The sequence below is a fragment of the Thamnophis sirtalis genome, unplaced genomic scaffold (genome assembly GCF_051295495.1).
Source record: "Thamnophis sirtalis isolate CommonGarterSnake01/CBP01778 unplaced genomic scaffold, rThaSir2_p1.2 scaffold_7, whole genome shotgun sequence".
Taxonomy (NCBI): domain Eukaryota; kingdom Metazoa; phylum Chordata; class Lepidosauria; order Squamata; family Natricidae; genus Thamnophis; species Thamnophis sirtalis.
This window is the reverse complement of record NW_028261387.1, coordinates 21,143,496-21,160,450: the sequence shown is the minus strand read 5'-3', so window position 1 is coordinate 21,160,450 and position 16,955 is coordinate 21,143,496. Positions and strand designations below refer to the sequence as shown.

At 39.1% G+C, this 16,955-nt stretch overlaps 1 protein-coding gene across 5 annotated transcripts in view; it reads right to left on the bottom strand.

Moving 5' to 3' along the window:
• Positions 1 to 4,661: 4,661 nt before the first annotated feature.
• Positions 4,662 to 16,955, bottom strand: part of ERICH3 (glutamate rich 3) — a 77,138-nt gene continuing 64,844 nt past the window's right edge. For all 5 annotated transcript variants that reach the window (XM_087719460.1, XM_087719461.1, XM_087719464.1 and 2 more), the window contains 2 exons: positions 7,616 to 14,490; positions 4,662 to 5,133 (listed from right to left, as the gene is read on the bottom strand). In XM_087719460.1, the coding sequence (XP_087575586.1) occupies positions 7,640 to 14,490 (6,851 nt within the window). In that variant the 3' untranslated portion in view covers positions 4,662 to 5,133; positions 7,616 to 7,639. The remainder of the gene's footprint in view (positions 5,134 to 7,615; positions 14,491 to 16,955) is intronic.

Below are 16,955 nucleotides of genomic sequence, written 5' to 3'. Positions count from 1 at the left end.
AATTTTAATTGTTTTCTTTTTTAAAACTTGTAATTTTATTACAAGTAAATACCCTGAGTCACTATAACAGTGAGATGGCAGCATAGAAATGTAATAAATAAAAAATAAAATAATTGTATGATTGTATACTATGCACACATATTCATCTGTATATAAACTTACAGTATAAAGACTTTCCTCCCATAAAAATAGAGAAACAAAGCTATTACCTTGAAAAGTGGGGAAAAACAAAAAGGACTATATATTATGATGGATACACTGAAATATATTGTTTGAGTGAAAAACAAACATGCTTCGATTTGTCTTCCACAAAGAAAATTCTACCTTAAAAAAATGTATTGCATAAAGCATGACAGAGAACACACATTACCTGAAATGCCACTATTATTATAATATTAAAATCTAATATAAACTAAACTCAAAGAAAGAAAAGAAAATAGACTAGAGTAGAAATAAAGGAAAAAGAGAAAAAAGAAGAAAAAGAAAAATAAGAATATAATAAAGAAAAAGAAATATATAAAATGTGATTTGCAACCTTTATTTCAACGAGTATAAACCAATTTAGAAATTCTTCACCCTCTTTAAAATTACATTGATTTTTTTTCATCTCATAGCCCATCTTATCTGTAAATAAATCCATACAGCATCATCCTTTCAGTCCTGATCTTCTCTCACAAAGTTTATAAAGGGTTGCTAGAAGTAACAATACATCTTATTTTACCCTTGATCAAATATACCAATTTTATATTCCTTCCTTTTATTTCTAATAGTTGCTAGAAATAACAACATATCTTATTTTATCCTTGATCAAATATATCAATTTTATATTGCTTCCTTTCATTTCTAATAGTCCTAATTTTTAATTTATTCAAATATTGTTGCAAGATTAGATTTCCCTTTATTTCTTTGTCCCACTGCATAGTCTTCTTAACAAGCCCCTTTTGTAAATTCAAAACCAATTTCTATTATACATTACCTTGGTCTGCAAGGTATAAATCTAGTTTTGATATCATCTCTATTTTGCCAGATTTTTGTTCTACAAGTTACTTTTCTTCAATAATATATTTTAAACATAGTTCATCCATGAAGCAGACACCATTACTCTCGTTGTTGATATTACAAGTACTATTTTCTGATTCCATTCTTCAAAAGTCTTTTTTGGTATTTTTATTGTCATTACATTTTGTACAGAGCTGCATATCTTTCTTCTACCTAAAATCTTTACTTTCCCCTAATGTTTTTCAAATCATAAAAATTCTTTATCTATGTCTTTTAAATATCTAAACAGAATTGATTTCCCATGACAAGTTGTTTGTACTTTGTAATTAATTCCATAATCTTATTCTAAAAAAAAATCATTATTTCAATTTTATCTAGATCTTTAGTCTATATATTGCTTTATTGGAACAAAATATTTCCCTTTTTATTTCAGATTCTTTAAATTATTATACTTGTAAAGAAGTTGGATCTGCTTTTGTGGAACTGTCTTCATTTGACCGTCCATATTCCCACATATGCAATATCACTAATTTAAGTGAAAAAGGCAAGATAATTTTCTGAGCATTTTATGTCTGCTAAGATGATTTGAAGATCCACAAATATAAAAAATGAAAATCAAATCACATATTAATGCTGGTTCAACAAAGGTATGTCATGCATGCTTCAGTTTAACAATGGCATGGTTCTGCAAAGAAAATGATTTTTACAAAATAATTTGACAAACATATAACAAGCATACAGAAACTATTTTTTCCATTACATCTGTACTCATCATAGCACAAAATATGGATTAGAGCTCTCACTATGAATGAACCTTGCACCATCCATTAGAATTTTCATAGATCAAATCTGATCACATCATTTGAGTCAATGACAAGTCAGCCTTAAATTTCAAACTGTGTGTAATATCTCTAACAGTAAACATTTGTCCACAATAGTTGAAGGCTGGATTGCAGCAATCTAATGAATCATTTTACAGCATAAAAATAAACATTATCACTTTGTAGTCACTCAAGCCAATGTCTTGCTAATCAAAACTCTGGATGAGCAAGCAAAACAAAATCCCATTGCAGATTTTCATGAAATTCAGTACCATTTGTTATTTGGTGGGTATGTGTGCATGTGTCATTATACCGTGGCTGTTAATAAGAGTCACTCGACTAGGCAGCATATAAATTTAATAAGTAAATAAATAGAAATGTCCCCTTGGGGCCCTTAGCTGCCCCAAGGTACACGTTTTTTAGCATGACTAACAGGAATTCTGCTCAATGCTACCATAGTATAAAATCCGAATATAGAATCTATAATAAGGCAATGGAAATCAATTCCCTAAACATGAAATGAAACAGTATTAAACTATCGCTTTTGTTCTCAAATATTAATATGTGCTGCTTTGGCAACTGTACGTTGGCAAGTTTTCAGAATAAATGCTGCCAGGCAGATGGTTAAATGACACACGGCTTAATAATGTGCCTATTTACTTGGAAGCAAATACATCAGATTTGGTGAGACTTGTGCTGCAAGACAGTGTGTTCTGGAGTATGTCGAATAGAAGGAGACTGAAAACAGGACATTTTATCAACAGAATAATCTCCTTCTAGATAGGCACTAATATCACTGCATGTAATAACAAAGGTTTCCTTAAATCCTTACTCCAATTTCTCTTCTATTTCACAAACGTATCAACAGGAAATTAGACAAAAATAAAGAAACGGAAGCGTGCAGCTAGAAGGCAAATACCTGCTGAAACTCTGGTACTCATGAAATCCACTGCTATTTTTTTTTCTACTTAAATCGACTGGACTGAGATGCTGCATTAACACTACCCCTGACTTAATCAAGTTTTATGGACTATATCGTAGGTGATTGGGTTCATACAACTTACTAAAGCTGTAAACCAGGGTTTACAAACCCATCATAAGAGTCATACATTACCTTAAGCCCAAATCAAGGAAACTAGTGTGGTTTAGAACAATGTATGACTTATGCCATTATAACCATAGTTGTTCAGGCAACAATGGCAAAATGTGCCTTTTGTATTTGTATCCCAATATCACAGGCAATTACATAAGGAATTTAGTTTGCATTGTGATGTCATGCTTCTGTCATTCCCCTCCCCCAAATATTTATAATGCTGAAAAAGAAAAAAATATTTCTAAACAAATAGCATACCATTTTCTGAGATGAAAGCAGGGGTGAAATCCAGCAGCTTCTGACATGTTCTGGAGAACCGGTAACGGAAACTTTGAGTAGTTCAGAGAACCAGTAGCGGAAACTTTGAGTAGTTCAGAGAACCAGTAGCGGAAATTTTGAGTAGTTTGGAGAACCGGCAAATGGCACCTCTGGCTGGCCCCAGAGTGGGGTGGGAATGGAGATTTTGCAGTATCATTCCCGTGCCATGCTCCTAAGCCACGCCCACCAAGCCACCTCACGCCCACCAAGCCACGCCCACAGAACCAGTAGTAAAAAAAAAAGAATTTCATCACTGGATGAAAGCTACAGTCTTAGAAAGAATAAATTAAAGAGCTTTAATCAGAATAGTTATTAGTGTTGAAAGACCAGCTGCCAATACATTAAACTTGCAGGGTTTATAACAGTCAATTGGAAAATTATAAGAAAACTATGAGAGAAATGCAGACTGCCGAAACAGTCTTGCCTTGATGGATTTGGTAACAGTATAGATTTGGTATTCTGGCATCACTCTTTCTCTTCAGCTTTTCAGTTTAAAATGTAGGGATCAGTCAGAGATCTTTTCTCTCACACTCTCTCATTCTTTTTCTTGTGAATTTTTTGGGAGTAGATGTAGGTGGTATTTCTGCACAACACCGCTTTGTAGAATCTAGAGTCTATCATATATACTGTATTTTTCAGACTATAAGAGGCACCAGAGTATAAGACGCACCAAGATTTTGAAGAGGCAAATTTTTTAAAAACGTTTTTGCACTTTGCAGACCTCTCAAAAACGGCCTGGTTTTTTTCCAAAAAAAAGGGCATGAACAGCCTTTAAGGGGCCAAAAACAAGCAAAACCGAGTGTTTTTCACTCATTTCTGCCCTCCCCAGCCCACAGGAGCATTCTGGAAGCCTCCTAAAGGCTTTGCACGGCCATTTTGGTGAAGGGGGTGGGGGTTTCAGGAGGCAAAAAAATGCTGTATTCAATGTATAAGACGCACCCAGATTTTCAGCCTCTTTTTTGAGGGAAAAGTGTCATACTCTGAAAAATACAGTAAGTACTTTTCAAGACAGCTGTGCTGATAAATGATATAACCTGGCTAGACAATGGCTGGATTCCTGGGAACCATGGGTAAGACCCAGTACAAAATGAGAGATTTTCAGTCCCCACACCTTCTGTTCAAGCAAGTCCCAGTCTGAATCCAAGCCCATGACAAAAGGCAGTGGAAAGATATAAAATGTCACATGACTAAATTATCCTTGCTTTTTCCTATAGCAGCACACTGCATACAGCGTCAATTCAATTATTAGGTAGTCCTTGACTTATTACTGGTTTCCTAGCCACCATTTGAAGTTAGGATGAACCTACTACGGCAGGGCTGTCAAACTTGCAGCCCGCAGCCCAGATGTGTCACCAGGTTTGGCAAAGGGGGAAGAGACCTAAAATACAAAGGGAAGAAGGCAGATAATAAAATACATACAAATGTTCAAATCTGTTTGCAGGTGTTTTATTGTTCTACATAAAGACTTCAAGTGACTCTTACTGTGCAGCAGAATTAGCTGGTTGATTTTGGGAAAGTTCCCATTACATAATATTTCTGTTTTGTTTTTAAAAGAAATGTGCGGCAGCTGTTATAGAGGCCTCATCATTATTATTTTCAGAATTATAAAGGAATGCTATTAATGAAATAGGCTAGATAAGGTTTCATTTGTCTGGAGCAATCCTGGTGCATAGTGGCAGATGTGTGTGAAGGAATCAAAGAGGGCAGTTGTTACCCCAGGTGGCACCGATCTAGAATGATTTCCTTGAAAAAAGTTACTAAATGATCATGGTAATCAGAACAACAATGAAAAGATGGATAGCAAGCATCAAAAGAATATAAGAAGATGCTTGAATAAGTCTGTGTTTCCACCAAGTCTTGAGGCAGCAATGATGAGATGGGAAGTTCCAACCCCAAAGCATTCTGGGAAAACAAAGAAATACAATATTAGTTTATAGCAGGGCTGTCAAACTCACATTGTCATGGTGGCGTCACGTGATGTATTGGGACTTATTTTCCCCTTTGTTAAACCAGGCATGGCCAGCGCATGACGCATCCGGTCCATGGGTCGCAAGTTTGACAGCCCTGGTTTACAGGGTACAAGAGCAGTGTATTTCAACCTTGGCAACTTTATGCTGTGTGGATTTCAACTCCCAGAATTCCTCAGCAATGCTGGCTGAGGAATTCTATGAGCTGAAGTCCACACAGTTTAATGTTGCCATGATTGAGAAACACTCATACAGAAGATAATTGTTTGGAAATTTAAGAGAGAGATAAGTACAGCCCCAGCAATTTTAAAAACAACAGTGCATTCTTAAGGCAGCAAAAGTGAGGATTTAATCGAGCCCATTAAAGAGGGACATATTCTTTCTCAACTTTAGTGAAGGGCAGGGCTGTTTTAAAATCTAAGAACAGTTCAAATGCAAACAATAATTAACATGCCATTTACCATTCAATATTTCGTTTCTGATTAGTATATCTCATGATTCAGAATCTGAAGTTAGGGAACTCTAGCACTTTTAGAAGCAAAATACTTGAGCCTTTCTTTTCCACTTTTATATCAGGAAGGAAAGATCTATGCTACTGATGATTGCAGTGGCTTCCTTGGCTTTCATTTGTTTCATATGCAGGTACATGCTCATTTTTTCCAAGGCACAATAAGAAGAGGCAAGTGACCTTTATTGGCAATGGGGCAAGCAAAAAGTGTAACTCTGGCATCAGTCTCAAGTTAATGGTATATGGCCGGCAGCAGAGGGTGAGATTATAACTAGAAAATACTATAATGTGGTAGGTCGCTTTGGTATCCATTAACTGGACTGCTTTAGAAGAACGGAAATGTGATGATAGACCAGACGTGTGGTGGCCAAACGCAAAGGTTCTACATCTGGAGTACACCAGGCTGAAGAAAATACTTATGAGTTCAATTTTAAGTTGAGGGTTTAGAAAAAAGTGTTAATGGGGCCAGAAGGACATATTAAAGTGCCCTATTGATCAGCAGACCAAACTGCCAGTGTCAGGGAAATTGCACATAAGTGGCTAAGAATGACAAGGAAATAGCTCAGGACAACTTTAGCATTTGGGAAAATGTATCTTTCTCTCCCTCACTCTTTTCCACCAGATAGGAATGATTTAAGCAAGATCTGCATATGAAACTGAGGAGGAGGAAGAGGAAATCCAAGGTCTATCAGCTAGTATTGTTTATCTACAGACAAAGAGCTGCTTTCCTCTGGATGATTGATTGGGCAGCAATGTAATGCTTTTTGAAATGCTTAAACTGTATGTTGAGCTTTATTTTCAAATAAGCTCAAGTAGTACCAATCTAGGTAGACCATCAATGATCTTCTGCATCAAAGGAAGGCAAATCCAGATCAGCACCCAAAATCTTCTCACCACCTGGGACATCTAGTATGCAACCTATTGCTAAGTCAGATAACTGAACTAGCAATGCAGGGGAAAAAAACCAACTTTTACGTAAACACCAAATCTATAGCTCCAATAACAGTACTGAAAGCATTACTACAGTGGAATACAGTAATAAACCTTGTCCATAAGCTGCTATAAACCTATCAGGAAACATGGTTCCAAGGTGCTAAATCAATTAGTAAATAACTTATTTAAATAAGTCTAACCTACAATCATTTCTTTCTCAAAGAATTATATATTTATCCCCAGTGAATTACTAGATTAATTAATTCATATATGGTTGAGCATGGTTTATTGAAGAAATGTTCTTGACTGGGTTTATATATAAATGTACACTATACCCCACAGTTAACAGACCATAGTGGAGAGCTTCAGATAATATGCCAAATGAAAGCCACACCATATTAAGGGCCAGTGTTAAGCAGGCCTTAATACATTTAATTAATTCATGACACACTGGGGCCAGTGGCAAACAGTAGACACGATTTGACAAACCTACAATAATTTAAAAATTCCCTTTTAACCTCTATGAGTTGTTTTCATCTTCCTCAATCTGGGGTCCTCTACCAGAAGCTTGGGACTTTGAGAATTTTGCATAGTACCTTAGCTGTTCTTAGCACTGCATTCTTCTGGCAGAGATTTCTGATGTTCATGGAATCTGATGAAGCCATTCACGCAACTTAAGAGTCACAGCTCCAAGTCCTTTTACCACCACCCTGAGACCACTTTGATCTTTATTTTCCATATCCTCTCTGTTTTCTCCTTTCAGGCCCTGATATTTCTCTAATTTCTCATACTCCTTCCTGATGTTGCTGTCACTTAATACCACTACATCTATCACCACTGCTGTTTTATGGTCTGATATGCAGTATATTAGAGCCCTCAAACTCCCAGACCTCTAGTAGAGGACCTGAAATTGAAGAAGAAGACATACACTACTCATAGAAGTGAGAAGGGAATTTATATATTAGCACATGCTCACCTTCAGTCTAGGTGTCTTGTCTTCTCAGTCAGATCCAGTAGGATCTTGGTGACACTCTCTTTCATACTCCCGGGAGCTCCAAAGAATGGTATTTGTCATTGTGATCGTTTCATCTGTAGTCTCCTCTAATCCCATTTCGCAGTTTAGATTTCCATCTTTTTCATCTGAAGGGGTTTCTTCTGAAGGCTCCCCTGTTCCTTCTTCAAAAGGCTCCCCTATTCCTTCTTCCGAAGGCTCCCCTGTTTCTTCTTCCGAAGGCTCTCCTGTTCCTTCTTCTGAACGCTCTCCTGTTCCTTCTTCCGAACGCTCTCCTGTTCCTTCTTCCGAACGATCTCCTGTTCCTTCTTCCGAATGCTCTCCTGCCCCTTCTTCCGATTGCTCTCCTGTTCCTTCTTCCGAATGCTCTCCTGTTCCTTCTTCCGAATGCTCTCCTGTTCCTTCTTCCGAATGCTCTCCTGATCCTTCTTCCGAATGCTCTCCTGTTCCTTCTTCCGAATGCTCTCCTGTTCCTTCACATTCACTGTTACTGCTCTCAATGGTCTCCCTTTCTTCTTCTACTACAACAGCAAAAAAATCTTCACTTGTGGCACACTCCCGAGTTGATTCTTCTTCTGTTGATCTTTCCATCAGAGGTTCTTCTTTATCTTTTTCATTGATCTGTGATACTTCTGTTATCAGCTGCTGTATCCCTATTAAGAGAGCTTCTTCTACATCTGCAAGTGTTATCATTCCTTCTCTCATCTCATCTCCTGTGTCTGATTCATCCTGTTCCTTCTCTTCTTCAGGAGCTATGACTTCCTCCTGTACTTCCATGTAAAGAAATGTTTCCCTTGTTTCAGCCTCGTCAGATACTCCAGTTTGGAGACCAGGTTCTTTTTTCATTTCCTGCTTTTTCATATCTCCTCCAACAAATGCTTCTTTTTGTGGGGCTGATTCAGAAGTATGTTTTATTTCTGCTATAATTTCTTCTCTCCTGGTGACTAGCCCTTGCTCTCCAAAGGTGGTTTCATTTAGAGATCCTATGACAACAGAAAGCACTTCTCCCTTTGCTTCTGACTCTTCTGTTTCTGCTTCCTGGAATTTTGGTACAACTGTAACTCCTGCCTCCTCTTCAAATGCTACCTCAGTCTCTGGCGTTACAGTTTTTGCCTTCTGTTCCAAGGCTACCATGCCTTCTGCCTTCTTTTTAAGTGTCCCCTCACCTTCTGCCTCTTCTGCTTCTAAGTCCTTTCCAGCTATCATTTCAGACTCTGCTTCTATAGTTTCTCCTTTCCTCTTAAGTGTCATCTCGGCTTCTGCTTCTTCAGCACCCAACTCCTCTTTAGGCACCACCTTAGCTTTGGCTAGTCCAGTTTCTGCCTTCCTTTTAAGTGTCCCCTCAGTTTCTGTCTCTTTGACTTCTAATTCCTCTTTAGGTATCACATCAGCCTCTTCCTCTATAATTATTGCCTTCTGTTTAAGTGCTTTCTCTATTGCCTTTTCTTTAAGTGTCAACTCAGCTTCTGCTTCTTCAACTTCTATTTCCCCTTTGGATATCACCTCAGCTTCAGCCGCTCCAGTTTCTGGCTTCCATTTCAAGGCAACCTCGTCTTCTGTCCACTTAAAAAGTGTCCCCTCAGGTTCGGCCACTTCGGCTTCTAATTCCCTTTTAGCTATATTATCAGATTCTGCCTCTATAGTTTCTGCTTTTCCCTTAACTGTCACATCAGCTTTTGCTTCCCCAACATCTAACCACCCTTCAGTTACCACCTTGTCCAGTTGTCCAGTTTCTGCCTCTTTTTTAAATATCATTTCGGCTTCTGTTTCTTCAGCATATAACTCCTCTTTAGGTGCCACTTTAGCTTTCACCTGTCTAGTTTCTGCTTTCCATGCAACTGTCAACTCAGCTTCTGCAGCTTCAGTATCTAACTCCCCTTTAGGTCCAACCTTAGATTTCACCTGTCCAGTCTCTGCCTTCCATGTAATTGTCACCTCAGCTTCTGCTTCTTCAGCATATGACTCCCTTCTAGGTACCACCCTAGCTTTAATCAGTCCAGTTTCTGCTTCTCTTTCAAGTGTCACCTCAGCTTCTGTTTCTTCAGCATATAAGTCTCCTTTAGGTACCATCATAGCTTTGACAAGTCCAGTTTCTGCTTCCCTTTTAAACGTCACCTCAGCTTCTGCTTCTGCAACATATAACTCCCCTTTAGGTCCCAACTTAGCTTTGACACGTCCAGTTTCTGCCTCTCGCTCAAATATCATCTCTGTTTCTGCAGCATATAGCTCCCCTTCAGGGCCCACCTTAGCTTTGACATGTCCAGTTTCTGCCTCTCGTTCAACTGTCACCTCAGCTTCTGCTTCTTCAAGATATAACTCCAGTTTAGGTCCCACCTTAGCTTTGACACGTTCAGTTTCTGCCTCCCCTTTAAGTGTTATGTCAGCTTTTGCTTCTTCAGAATCTAATTCATCTTTGGGCAGCAATGAAGCTCTGGTATATCTTCTTTCTGCCTCCCCTTTGAGTGTCACCTCAGCTTCTGCTTCTTCAAAATCTAACCTGTCCTGGGGTAGCAATGAAGCTCTGGTATGTCTTCTTTCTGCCTCCCCTTTAAGTGTCAGGTCAGCTTCTGCTTCTTCAAAATCTAACCCGTCTTTGGGTAGCAATGAAGCTCTGGTATGTCTTCTTTCGGCCTCCACTTTAAGTATCACCTCAGCTTCTGCTTCTTCAAAGTCTAACCCATCTTTGGGTAGCAATGAAGCTCTGGTACGTCTTCGTTCTGCCTCCCATTTAAGGGTCACTTCAGGTTCTGCTTCTTCATAATCTAACTCGTCTTTGGGCAGCAATGAAGCTCTGGTACGTCTTCTTTCTGCCTCCCCTTTGAGTGTCACCTCAGCTTCTGCTTCTTCATAATCTAACCCGTCTTTGGGTAGCAATGAAGCTCTGGTATGTCTTCTTTCGGCCTCCACTTTAAGTATCACCTCAGCTTCTGCTTCTTCAAAGTCTAACCCATCTTTGGGTAGCAATGAAGCTCTGGTACGTCTTCTTTCTGCCTCCCATTTAAGGGTCACTTCAGGTTCTGCTTCTTCATAATCTAACTCGTCTTTGGGCAGCAATGAAGCTCTGGTACGTCTTCTTTCTGCCTCCCCTTTGAGTGTCACCTCAGCTTCTGCTTCTTCAAAATCTAATCCATCTCGGGGTAGCAATGAAGCTCTGGTATGTCTTCTTTCTGCCTCCCCTTTAAGGGTCACTTCAGGTTCTGCTTCTTCATAATCTAACTCGTCTTTGGGCAGCAATGAAGCTCTGGTACGTCTTCTTTCTGCCTCCCCTTTAAGTGTCACCTCAGGTTCTGCTTCTTCATAATCTAACTCATCTTTGGGCAGCAATGAAGGTCTGGTACGTCTTCTTTCTGCCTCCCCTTTAAGTGTCACCTCAGGTTCTGCTTCTTCATAATCTAACTCATCTTTGGGCAGCAATGAAGGTCTGGTACGTCTTCTTTCTGCCTCCCCTTTAAGTGTCACCTCAGGTTCTGCTTCTTCATAATCTAACTCGTCTTTGGGCAGCAATGAAGCTCTGGTACGTCTTCTTTCTGCCTCCCCTTTAAGTATCACCTCAGGTTCTGCTTCTTCATAATCTAACTCGTCTTTGGGCAGCAATGAAGCTCTGGTACGTCTTCTTTCTGCCTCCCCTTTAAGCGTCACCTCAGGTTCTGCTTCTTCAGAATCTAATCCGTCTTGGGGTAGCAATGAAGGTCTGGTACGTCTTCTTTCTGTCTCCCCTTTAAGTGTCACCTCAGGTTCTGCTTCTTCATAATCTAACTCGTCTTTGGGCAGCAATGAAGCTCTGGTACGTCTTCTTTCTGCCGCCCCTTTAAGTGTCACCTCAGGTTCTGCTTCTTCAGAATCTAATCCGTCTTGGGGTAGCAATGAAGCTCTGGTACGTCTTCTTTCTGCCTCCCCTTTAAGTATCACCTCAGGTTCTGCTTCTTCATAATCTAACTCATCTTTGGGCAGCAATGAAGCTCTGGTACGTCTTCTTTCTGCCTCCCCTTTAAGTATCACCTCAGGTCCTGCTTCTTCATAATCTAACTCGTCTTTGGGCAGCAATGAAGCTCTGGTACGTCTTCTTTCTGCCTCCCCTTTAAGTATCACCTCCGGTCCTGCTTCTTCATAATCTAACTCGTCTTTGGGCAGCAATGAAGCTCTGGTACGTCTTCTTTCTGCCTCCCCTTTAAGTATCACCTCAGGTCCTGCTTCTTCATAATCTAACTCGTCTTTGGGCAGCAATGAAGCTCTGGTACGTCTTCTTTCTGCCTCCCCTTTAAGTATCACCTCAGGTCCTGCTTCTTCATAATCTAACTCGTCTTTGGGCAGCAATGAAGCTCTGGTACGTCTTCTTTCTGCCTCCCCTTTAAGTATCACCTCAGGTCCTGCTTCTTCATAATCTAACTCGTCTTTGGGCAGCAACGAAGCTCTGGTACGTCTTCTTTCTGCCTCTCCTTTAAGTGTCACCTCAGCTTCTGCTTCTTCAAAATCTAACCCGTCTTGGGGTAGCAATGAAGCTCTGGTATGTCTTCTTTCTGCCTCCCCTTTAAGTGTCACCTCAGGTTCTGCTTCTTCAAAATCTAACCCGTCTTGGGGCAGCAATGAAGCTCTGGTACGTCTTCTTTCTGCCTCTCCTTTAAGTGTCACCTCAGCTTCTGCTTCTTCAAAATCTAACCCGTCTTTGGGTAGCAATGAAGCTCTGGTACGTCTTCTTTCTGCCTCCCCTTTAAGCGTTACCTCAGCTTCTGCTTCTTCAAAATCTAACCCGTCTTTGGGTAGCAATGAAGCTCTGGTACGTCTTCTTTCTGCCTCCCCTTTAAGTGTCACCTCAGCTTCTGCTTCTTCAAAATCTAACCCATCTTGGGGTAGCAATGAAGCTCTGGTACGTCTTCTTTCTGCCTCCCCTTTAAGTGTCACCTCAGGTCCTGCTTCTTCATAATCTAACTCGTCTTTGGGCAGCAATGAAGCTCTGGTACGTCTTCTTTCTGCCTCCCCTTTAAGTATCACCTCAGGTCCTGCTTCTTCATAATCTAACTCGTCTTTGGGCAGCAATGAAGCTCTGGTACGTCTTCTTTCTGCCTCCCCTTTAAATATCACCTCAGGTCCTGCTTCTTCATAATCTAACTCATCTTTGGGCAGCAATGAAGCTCTGGTACGTCTTCTTTCTGCCTCCCCTTTAAGTATCACCTCAGGTCCTGCTTCTTCATAATCTAACTCGTCTTTGGGCAGCAATGAAGCTCTGGTATGTCTTCTTTCTGCCTCCCCTTTAAGTGTCACCTCAGCTTCTGCTTCTTCAAAATCTAACCCATCTTGGGGTAGCAATGAAGCTCTGGTACGTCTTCTTTCGGCCATCTCAATACCTCCCTCTTCAATTTCTGCCTTTTTTCTGAGTGCTTTCTGTTCTTCTTCAATCATCTTCTGTCTTGGAGACAATCCTTTTATTTCTCCTTCTGCTTCCTCAACCCACATCTCTCCTTTTGCCTTTTCCTTCTCTGCTAATTCTTCTAGTAGCAGTGCCATAGATTCTAAGCCGGGTTCAATATAAAGCCCTTCTTTCTCCAAGTCCAATTTCTCTTCTAAAGCTGCCATTTGGGACTTTCGTCTCCCTTCTTTTCCTCTTTCTTCAGCTCCTCTTTCTACAGGTTGTACTATAGCCTTTTCTCGTTGGGCTGCTTGCTCAGTTGCCAAAATATCTTTTGCTCTTGCTTGTCTGTCTTTCTCTCTTTCAGAATATGATTTCCCTGCTAACTTGTCTTCCTCGGTTATTTCAATTTCATGGTCAAGGATGGCCTCTCCCACCAAAGGCTTTATTTTCTTGAGGGTTAAATCTTCTGTAGATATAGCTTTCATTCCAGTCACCTCTGGATATTCTTGGTATAAATCTTCACCCCATCTGGATGAAATGTCTTGGACTGTTTCTTCAATCTTAGATGGAACCTCTTTTCTACCAGTGATTGCCTTTTCTGCAGCAGCTGCTTTTTCATCTTCATAGAGAACATCTTTCATTTTTAATTGTGGTGGTCTAAGTTCGGCTTCCGTGGGTGAAATGTGCCTCAATTCATATTTTCCCTCCTCATCTTCCCTCAAAAATGCCTCATCTTTTCTTTCTTTTTCCATTATGTCTGCTTTTTCCCCGGCCTCTGCTTTATCTTTTTTTTCTTGAAAAATGACCTTTTCTTCAGGTTTAGCTTCTCCCACCTTTTCTGGTACCTCTCCCATATGGATCTTTTCTGCAAATGTTGCCTCCCAATCTTTAGCTGCATCATATTCTCCTTTCATCTTTTCTTTTGCTTCCAGCATGTCTCTGTCCACTGCCTTAATTCCTTCTAATTCTCTTGTCTTTAAAACTTTTGGTGCCTCAGTTACTTCTGGGCCTTCCGCTCCCTCGGGGATCTGCCATTGCAAATGTTCTTCTCTCTTTGCTGCTCTTAACTTCTCACTAATTTGGGCATCTTCAGCTTCTTCCTCTTCTGATCTAAATCCCCCTAGAATCTCCTCTCTGTCAGCAGCTTTATGTTCTATTTCCATTTCTCCTGGTTTTGCCATGCTCTTAATTTTTCCATCCTTGGGGGTTATTTCTTTTTCTAAACTGGCCAGTTCTGATTCTATGGGTTCTCTCCCCGATTCTCTTTTTTCTGCCACAAGTTCAGGTTTTAGTGCCTGGTCTCCTCTAAGACTTGGTCTTTGGGGGGCTAACAGTTCTTCTGTTAGAGCTGCTTCTTTGGGGATTTTGCCAACTGCAAGCTCCTCTTCCTCAAATATTCCTTTCTTGCCCATCATCTCTCTCTCTTTCAATTGCTCTGCAGCCTTTTGCGATTCAGTCCTTGATCGTTTTGCCAAGGAAACTCCATCCAGCACTATTAAAATAAGCACAGTATGAATTGTAATTGTGACAATTTTATCAGTGTGGGATTTTTAAAAAATACATTGACAGGTGCTTCACCTGCCCTTGTTGGCCCATCTATTTTGAATAGAGAGCCATCAGCAGCCTTTGCTTCTTGGATTAACCTGAGAGTAATTACAATATAATGGTAAACTGGACAAGTTAATTTTCTGGTACCACATTACTCTACATTAATTGAGAGAGAAGAGTGTTCTGGAAACTTGCTATTATATTGTCCATTATTAGTCTATCTTACAAACTGCCTGATATTCCTCCTGCACTACTAATTTTGCTACTTCTTTTACACAAAACATTTCCAGCAAAGTCTTTCTTTTCCTCTGCTAACTATTATAATGTATTGAAGAGTGGTCGTATTACTGAAGTTGGACTACAGAAATGATAAATCAATTAGAAGTTCTCCAGGGCAGAAAAGGTCTATAAAAAGAAAACAGTTCCAGAAAATTAATATTATAGGAATATAAAAGTTTTGCTCCCAAAATGGTGGCAGGTGATCTCTTTTCTCTTGCAGACAAACAGCTGATTATGCAGCCAAAGCTGCTCTCTAGATTTGAAAGGGAGCATTGGGAATGACCCAGGATGACCCTAAGATGATCAGCGAGATAACACACTCTCTGGTAGTGAAAGCTATTTGACTGATTTACATATTTTTATTAATTATGTTTTGGGGTTGTTTTTTTTTTTGCAAAATTCCTTTTTTCTTTTTTTGGAGAGTTTGCATTTTAACTTTCTGAAAAAATAAAAATATATAAAGGAATATAAAGATTTTGAAATGCATTAAATCAAACATCAAAGGTCAGTGTGCACACACAAATATACAAAAATGATATATCTTGAAAACAAGTGTGTCCCTACATCAAAATAACTGGGAATTTATTCTAAAAGCAAATGCTTTAGACACGTCATATTCTAGACTCTGAAAAATAAGCTTGGTCCTAGTTGCAAAATAAAATTATTGCCTACCTCAAGGCTTTGTCTCTATACAAATACAAGCATAAGGGAGAAAATGAATGGATTGAATATCTGGCATAATTTCTTTCCAAATAGCATAATGTTTTCAAAAACTTTCTTGCTAAAAGTTGCAATGTTCTATACCTCCTGGATCTATCATAAAACAATTCCTAGCTTTTTAGAAAATGATATATGTATATGTACAATTAGGTTCATATGACTGTGACTTTTCAGGTAGTTAAAGCAAGTGAATTAAAAATGCTGATTAGTTAGTAGGAAGTGAGAAATCGCTACATGGGACCAAGAACAGAGTTTCTACAGGGGATTACAAATTTAAGATGGGGAAGCCACAAATAAAATCTTGCCCATTGTGTGTTTGTTGTATGATCCTTTTTATGGTTGCTCCTCTCTTCTTGATTTTTTGACAGCTATGTGTAAATGTAACTGACCTAGAAGCCTTAAAACTACCTTCCCAAAATATCAGCAGAACAATATAGGATCCACCCAGGAGAAATTGTGAAGAACAATAAAATGTTCTGGTCTGGATGGGAATAAGTCACCATTTTGTGAAGCCAAAAAAGTAACAGTGCCTCATCAGAATATATATAGAAAAATAGTGTTAAGCCTATTTGAGAATAATGAAACCTAATTGATTTGGGATTTACTTTTCCCACTGATTGTAGTGAGAATTAGGTGTAACAAGTAATACAGAACTACACATAAACATAATGTCCAATGGATTTTCATAGTATTTTATCTTTGGATTGTTGCCTAATTCTGTTTACATTAGAGTGTTTTTACTTTAATTGGAAATACTGTACAAACTCTCAATGTACTCATTATTAATTATGTTCAATAAATTGTCTTCTAAAACCTTAAAAGATTAAGGAAAACATTATAATGGAATATATATAAGAAGATAGATTCTTATAGACTTTTCTGACCTGTATGCTTGCATAATTTAAGTACTTGTCACTACATACTGTTGAAATTGAAGTGCTGATAGCATCCATCTAGACCTTTATACTATATGTGACTTTCAGCAAACAATCCAATCAAATGAGATATATCTTGGAATCAAAACTTGTTTCTTAGGGAACAGAGCTAAAGAAAGTGCTTATAATTTAGCCGGGAGAATAAAAGGGGGGGGGGAGCACAGTATTATTAAGAAAACCTCAATTTGCCTTCTGACAAAATGGTTTAGAGGAGCAGTAAAATGTGTATGGTGTTATGTGAAGTGGAAGAAAGCATCTAAACTCTTACCTGCTGGTCAGTCTCATGAAGAGGCTGTCGCTCTAACATGTATCCCAATGCTGGGGATTTGGGCACTTAAGGCCCAAACTATACATTACAGAAGATAAGTAACTGATACTGACTTTCATTTCCTTATAATAGCAAATAAAACTCAACATCTGTATATATTTATATGTTTCTTCATGAACATTAATAACATGATTTGTTGAATAAATC